Source organism: Coregonus clupeaformis, chromosome 2 (assembly GCF_020615455.1).
Source record: "Coregonus clupeaformis isolate EN_2021a chromosome 2, ASM2061545v1, whole genome shotgun sequence".
In the NCBI taxonomy this organism is placed as follows: Eukaryota; Metazoa; Chordata; class Actinopteri; order Salmoniformes; family Salmonidae; genus Coregonus; species Coregonus clupeaformis.
Window position 1 is genome coordinate 14,922,109 of NC_059193.1, and position 6,758 is coordinate 14,928,866.

General features: G+C 45.3%; 1 protein-coding gene across 1 annotated transcript in view; it reads right to left on the reverse strand.

The window, feature by feature from the left end:
• Positions 1-207: 207 nt before the first annotated feature.
• LOC121586126 (teneurin-2-like) overlaps positions 208-6,758 on the reverse strand; it is a 90,342-nt gene continuing 83,791 nt past the window's right edge. The window contains exon 2 of the mRNA XM_041902625.1: positions 208-664. Coding sequence (XP_041758559.1) covers positions 208-567 — 360 coding nt within the window. The 5' untranslated portion in view covers positions 568-664. The remainder of the gene's footprint in view (positions 665-6,758) is intronic.

Here is a 6,758-nt window from a genome sequence, read left to right on the forward strand (position 1 = left end):
CATAAATGTTTCTCTATCTTCCTCTTCCTCTAGGTTCTAGGTATACAATTGTGTTAAGTTCACAACTTATGAGACCTTATGAGACTTTGTATGTGAGGTGAAAGTGGAGTTAGAGAGAAGGTAGGTGCTAAGACACTTCTGTACAGCTAGTTCAACTCTATGGGCAGACATACAGTCAAGCTGCCAAATATACTACATACTACCTCCCTATGCATGTTCGGTACATGGGGAGCAACCATACCCATCCATGGAGGCCCAGTCCAGACACATGGGGAGGAACCATCCAGACCTCATGGAGGCCTGGTCCAGACACCCACCTTGCCTGTTGTACTCATCCGCCTTGTGGTGCACTAGATCAGCCACAGTGCAGCCCCCGTAGACCAGCCTCTGGTCGTGGTGGTCGAAGGCCTTGAGTGTCTCACTGGAGCTGTAGGACTTCTGGGTGGGCACGCGGCACTCCTCTGTGTCCAGGGAAGATGCGATGTACTGGGGGTCTTTACCACACCGAGCCCTGGTCAGGGAGCGCTGCTGGTGCTGCTGCTGCCCCCGACGGTCCTTTAGATCCATGCTGGGAGAGGGGGAGGAAGGGGGATAGCGTGACGGGGAGGAGGGAGATTCAGAGGCCTCCTAGAGGATTGTAGCAGTCAGACTCGTCTTCAGTCACCTAGAGGAAATGAGAGGGAGGGGAGAAAAATGTCAGAATTAATGAAAGCGAGAGGCATTGCCATTATATGAGTCATCTAAGTATTACCGGTAAAATACATTTTGGGAGGTAGAAAGTAGATACTTTGTGAGGTAGGAAAATGGCTCTATTTAAGGCTATTTAACAACACCAGAGAACGGACACAGAGATTGATGATATCCTGCTGATGACAGAAAGAACTGTCAGTGCTGTGCTGTTGTTGACAAGTCTAATGGTGTACTGCTGTGAGACGGACTGGCTCAGTCAGCTAGCTGCCGCTAAGTCATCATCTGCCTTCCAAATGGCACCCTATTCCCTATATAACACTAATAATAGGCCCTGCTCAACAGTAGTGCACTACATAGTGAATGTAACCATAACTACTACCATCATAACAAGATCAGACACAGGAGGGAGAGAGAGAAGGAGAGAGAGAGAGAGAGAGAGAGAGAGAGAGAGAGAGAGAGAGAGAGAGAGAGAGAGAGAGAGAGAGAGAGAGAGAGAGAGAGAGAGAGAGAGAGAGAGAGAGAGAGAGAGAGAGAGAGAGAGAGAGAGAGAGAGAGAGAGAGAGAGGGAGAGGGAGAGCGAGAAGGAGTGATTCCAAGTAACAAACATGACACTGCCTGAAGGGTATTCCCCCTCCAGATTTAAACATTCATTACATGAAATAAAGTCTGATACAGTCTGATCACATCCTGGTGATTCTGACACTAATACAACATGATATTAGAGCAGTAGCCTAAAGCACTGCTTTACATTATAGTGGTTCAAGATCAAACAATAACAGTCAACAGATCAGATCTTATTTAGGCTGCGTTAGGTATGTCTCTTTAAATCTGTCTAATCCCATAACGTTTTACTGATGGTTATCTAAGGATTGTTTCCTGCTACAGAGCCCAGACCCATTCAAGTCCATAGCCAACAGTCAAGTCCATAATTGTCATATATCGGCTATAATATAGACTAGCAAGTAAAGTCCAGCCAATAGCCAGATATAGAACATAGAAGGCAGAAACATAAATACACAGTAAAGAGAAAAACATTTATAATTACCTCAGAGTGAGGGAGGGAGGGAGGGAGGGAGGAAGGAAGGGAGGAGAGGAGATGGGAAGACTCATCCCTGGAATGGAGTATGGAGGCTGTATGGGCAGGTAGAAGTGTGTGTGTGTGCGTGTGCATGTATGTGTGTGTGTGAGATAGCGACAGGGCAGGGAAGGTGGTGACAACGGGGAGAGAGGTAAAGATGGTTAGAGGGATGGAAGAGGGGCATAGAGGAATATCAGGGACAGGATATCCATCAAATCCCGCCAACAGGTGTGTTCTTCTCAAGGTGTGTGTGTGTGTGGTGGAGAGAGCTGCCTACAGAGTACAACAAGCCTCTACACACATTATTACCTGTCTGACTCTGATTGAATAATGGCTGAAGGAACACATTATAATAACATCCACATTGAAACAGAATAGAGCACCTCTTTTCTACTGAATATTCTCTCTATGTCGCCTTTGTTTGGGTTATAGTGGAGTTGTATTGTGTTTTGTCTTAATTCCTTTATTTGAGGGGAATTTAAATAACAAAAGGCTGCCGGATTCCAAACACAAGAGCCCTGTTATCACGAAAGGCTGTGAATTTTGGGTAAAAACATTTGGCTTAAATCATCTGCTGTTGTATGTTGTTCCCGTGGTAATTAAGTTGTTTACTGAGTTTGTCCTGAAAAGAGAAACAAGAAAGAGAGAGAGAGAGAGAGAAAGAGAGGGAGAGAGAGAAAGAGGGGGGAGAGAGTGGGGAGAGAGAGGAGAAAGAGAGAGAACGAGAGAGAAGGAGAGAGAGCGAGGGAGAGAGAGAGAGAGAGAAGGAGAGAGTGAGCGAGCGAGAGAGAGAGAAGGAGAGAGAGAGCGAGTGAGAGAGAGAGAGAAGGAGAGAGAGAGCGAGGGAGAGAGAGAGAAGGAGAGAGAGAGCGAGGGAGAGAGAGAAGGAGAGAGAGAGCAAGGGAGAGAGAGAGAAGGAGAGAGAGAGCGAGAAGGGGAGAGAGAGAGAGAGCGAGGGAGAGAGAGAGAGAGAGAGAGAGAGAGAGAGAGAGAGAGAGAGAGAGAGAGAGAGAGAGAGAGAGAGAGAGAGAGAGCTTGTACATTCCCACACCCACCTGTGATCTAAGAACTAACAGTGATAAAGACCCAGTAGGTCAGACAAACTTTGTAGAGGAACCAGCAGTGAATTATTAGAACAATACGCTCCTGACAGACCCCTTGTCTCTCTGCTGCCTACACCCAGGGAGAGGGCTAAGGATTAATAACTCAGAGTCACACACACACACCCACACATTTAGCGTGCTCAGTGTCAGGAGTTGACATTCTTACCATCTGTCCTGTCGAATATTTAAATGTGCAATAAATGCCAGTGGGGACAAGCGATGACATCGTCTAATTAATGCCTGCCAGAGGTGACACGCCAAGGGGTTAGGGTGGATGGAGGGAGGGAGGGATGGAAGGAAGGAAGGAAGGAAGGAAGGAAGGAAGGAAGGAAGGAAGGAAGGAAGGAAGGAAGGAAGGAAGGAAGGAAGGAAGGAAGGAAGGTGTAAATTATTTTCCGACGAGGAAACAGAGCGTACGTGCCAATCAGACACTCTGCTATTTAGAAATACTTTGTGCAATGACTGACAGACAAACACACACACACACACACACACACACACACACACACACACAGCTTAACAACAGCTATAGGGCTGGTTGACCCTGGATCAGTGAATAAATGCCAGCAGAGAGACACTTCCTCCAGCTGAAATGTCAGAGAGAGAGAAAGAGAGAAAGAAAGGAGAGATAGAGAGAGAGAGAGAGAGAGAGAGAGAGAGAGAGAGAGAGAGAGAGAGAAAGAGAGAGAGAGAGAAAGAAAGAGAGAGAGGAAGGTGTGTGAGGAGAAAGTGCACACACACACACACACACTCCAAACCCATTAGATTCTATATTAAAAACCCTGTCATACACACATGGAGGCTAAAGCGCAGCTCAATGGACAGGATGCCTGATAGTCTGCTGTGGGTTCACGCTCTCTCTCTCTCTCTCTCTCTCTCTCTCTCTCTCTCTCTCTCTCTCTCTCTCTCTCTCTCTCTCTCTCTCTCTCTCTCTCTCTCTCTCTCTCTCTCTCTCTCTCTCTCTCTCTCTCTCTCCATTTCCTGTCTAACTCTCCTTCCTTTCTTCTTTCTGTTTATCTACATGTCCCTCTTTTTTACCATCATCCCTCTCTCTCGCTCCATCTCTGCTACCTCTCTACCTCCTCTCCGCTGTTTCTCCACCCTCTCTCTCTGGTCAGTCAGTCAGTCAGTCAGTGGGTCAGTCAGTCAGTCAGTCAGTTTGTCTGTTCTCTAAGCTGAGTGTATCCCATCCAGTTTCCAGGCAGACAGAGTGTAGGGAGTAGGGAGTAGGGATTAAGGACTAGGGACTAGGGACTAGGGAGCATTGCCTCTGAGCTCTCTCTGTAGTTCTGCAGCTATGTTCTGTTCTGTTCCAGCACCAATGACATAGTTCACTGGTCCATCAGCATGCTACATTTACTGTCATTAGCACAGACGGAGGAGAGGAGGCACACATACCCCCCATCAAATGAAGGTATGAAATGAAGTATGAGAGGGAGAACAGAGAGAGAAAGTAAGGGACAGAGATTTCCTCTAAGACAATGGGGATGAACAGCGAAAGGCGAAAGGCGAAAGAGGACTTGATACTCCAGGACTTGATGCTGGGGTAGAGGGTAGATGTTTATTGAATGATGCTAAAACTATAGCCAACATTTTCATATAAAATTAAAGCAGGAATTAAAAGTACACAAGGACAATAAACCAGTTTGGTATGTCAGCCCGCCTAAGAACATACCTATGTAGGGGAAACACTGGCATCAACACTATCTGTGGTCCTATGACTGGGGAGCAGGGTCTCTATGTTCCTATCTAGAGACAGATGTCCTGCAGCAGGGTACGCTGGTCCAGAGAGAGATAGATAGTTGTCCTGCAGCAGAGGATACTGGTCCAGAGAGGGATAGATAGATGTCCTGCAGCAGAGGACACTGGTCCAGAGAGGGATAGATAGTTGTCCTGCAGCAGAGGACACTGGTCCAGAGAGAGATAGATAGATGTCCTGCAGCAGGGGACACTGGTCCAGAGAGGGATAGATAGATGTCCTGCAGCAGGGGACACTGGTCCAGAGAGGGATAGATAGATGTCCTGCAGCAGAGGACACTGGTCCAGAGAGGGATAGATAGATGTCCTGCAGCAGGGGACACTGGTCCAGAGAGGGATAGATAGATGTCCTGCAGCAGAGGACACTGGTCCAGAGAGGGATAGATAGATGTCCTGCAGCAGGGGACACTGGTCCAGAGAGGGATAGATAGATGTCCTGCAGCAGGGGACACTGGTCCAGAGAGGGATAGATAGATGTCCTGCAGCAGGGGACACTGGTCCAGAGAGAGATAGATAGATGTCCTGCAGCAGAGGACACTGGTCCAGAGAGGGATAGATAGATGTCCTGCAGCAGGGGACACTGGTCCAGAGAGGGATAGATAGATGTCCTGCAGCAGAGGACACTGGTCCAGAGAGGGATAGATAGATGTCCTGCAGCAGAGGACACTGGTCCAGAGAGGGATAGATAGATGTCCGGCTTGTCCAAAGTCATCCATCTGGAGAAGCCCTGTAACCTCCTCCAACTCTGTCCAGGGAGGCACACACACTACCACATACACACACAGGCATACAAACGCACACACACTGGAGCTGGGCGAAATTTACAAAAATATCGCAATAAATTGCCTGAATTAAAAGATAACGATAAATAGAACGATGAGTTTATAACGTTAATGTACACGACAGTTTATAACATTCATGTATACGACAGTTTATAACATTAATGTGCACCACAGTTTACAACATTAATGTACACGACAGTTTATAACATTAATGTGCACCACAGTTTATAACATTAATGTGCACCACAGTTTATAACATTAATGTGCACCACAGTTTATAACATTAATATCCACCACAGTTTATAACATTAATGTGCACCACAGTTTATAACATTAATGTGCACCACAGTTTATAACATTAATGTGCACCACAGTTTATAACATTAATGTGCACCACAGTTTATAACATTAATGTCCACCACAGTTTATAACATTAATGTGCACCACAGTTTATAACATTAATGTCCACCACAGTTTATAACATTAATGTGCACCACAGTTTATAACATTAATGTGCACCACAGTTTATAACATTAATGTCCACCACAGTTTATAACATTAATGTGCACCACAGTTTATAACATTAATGTCCACCACAGTTTATAACATTAACGTGCACCACAGTTTATAACATTAATGTGCACCACAGTTTATAACATTAACGTGCACCACAGTTTATAACATTAATGTGCACCACAGTTTATAACGTTAATGTGCACCACAGTTTATAACATTAATGTGCAGCACAGTTTTTTTAAATTCTCCTTTAAACTACTACTACTAGTTTGATGGTTGAAGCCATCAATTGTCCCATTAACAATCACCCATATTAGAAAATGTATTTCGTTTCAAACTTCTAATTTTTCTAGTATAGGCTACCTAATAATGAACTATTTTTTTATGTATTTTTTATTTTACCTTTATTTAACTAGGCAAGTCAGTTAAGAACAAATTCTTATTTACAATGACGGCCTACACCGGCCAAACCCGGACGACGATATAGATATCAGAAAAATGCCTGCGATAAGTGATTGGTATGGTCGGTGTCGATAATTTTCGTTTTATTTTACCAGCGCTAACACACACACACACACACACAGCCCTGCCTGGGTTAAAAGGGACAAAAGCAAAGCCAAAGTGTGTCTGAATATCTTGCTTCCTGGAGGGAAGAGGACATCACGGGTAATCAGACCCCTCTCATTGCTCAGGGTCAGTAGTAGCTGCAGTAGTAGTAGTAGTAGTAGTAGTAGTAGTAGTAGTAGTAGTAGTAGTAGTAGTAGTAGCAGTAGTAGTAGTAGTAGTAGTAGCAGCAGTAGTAGTAGTAGTAGTAGTAGTAGCAGTAGGAGT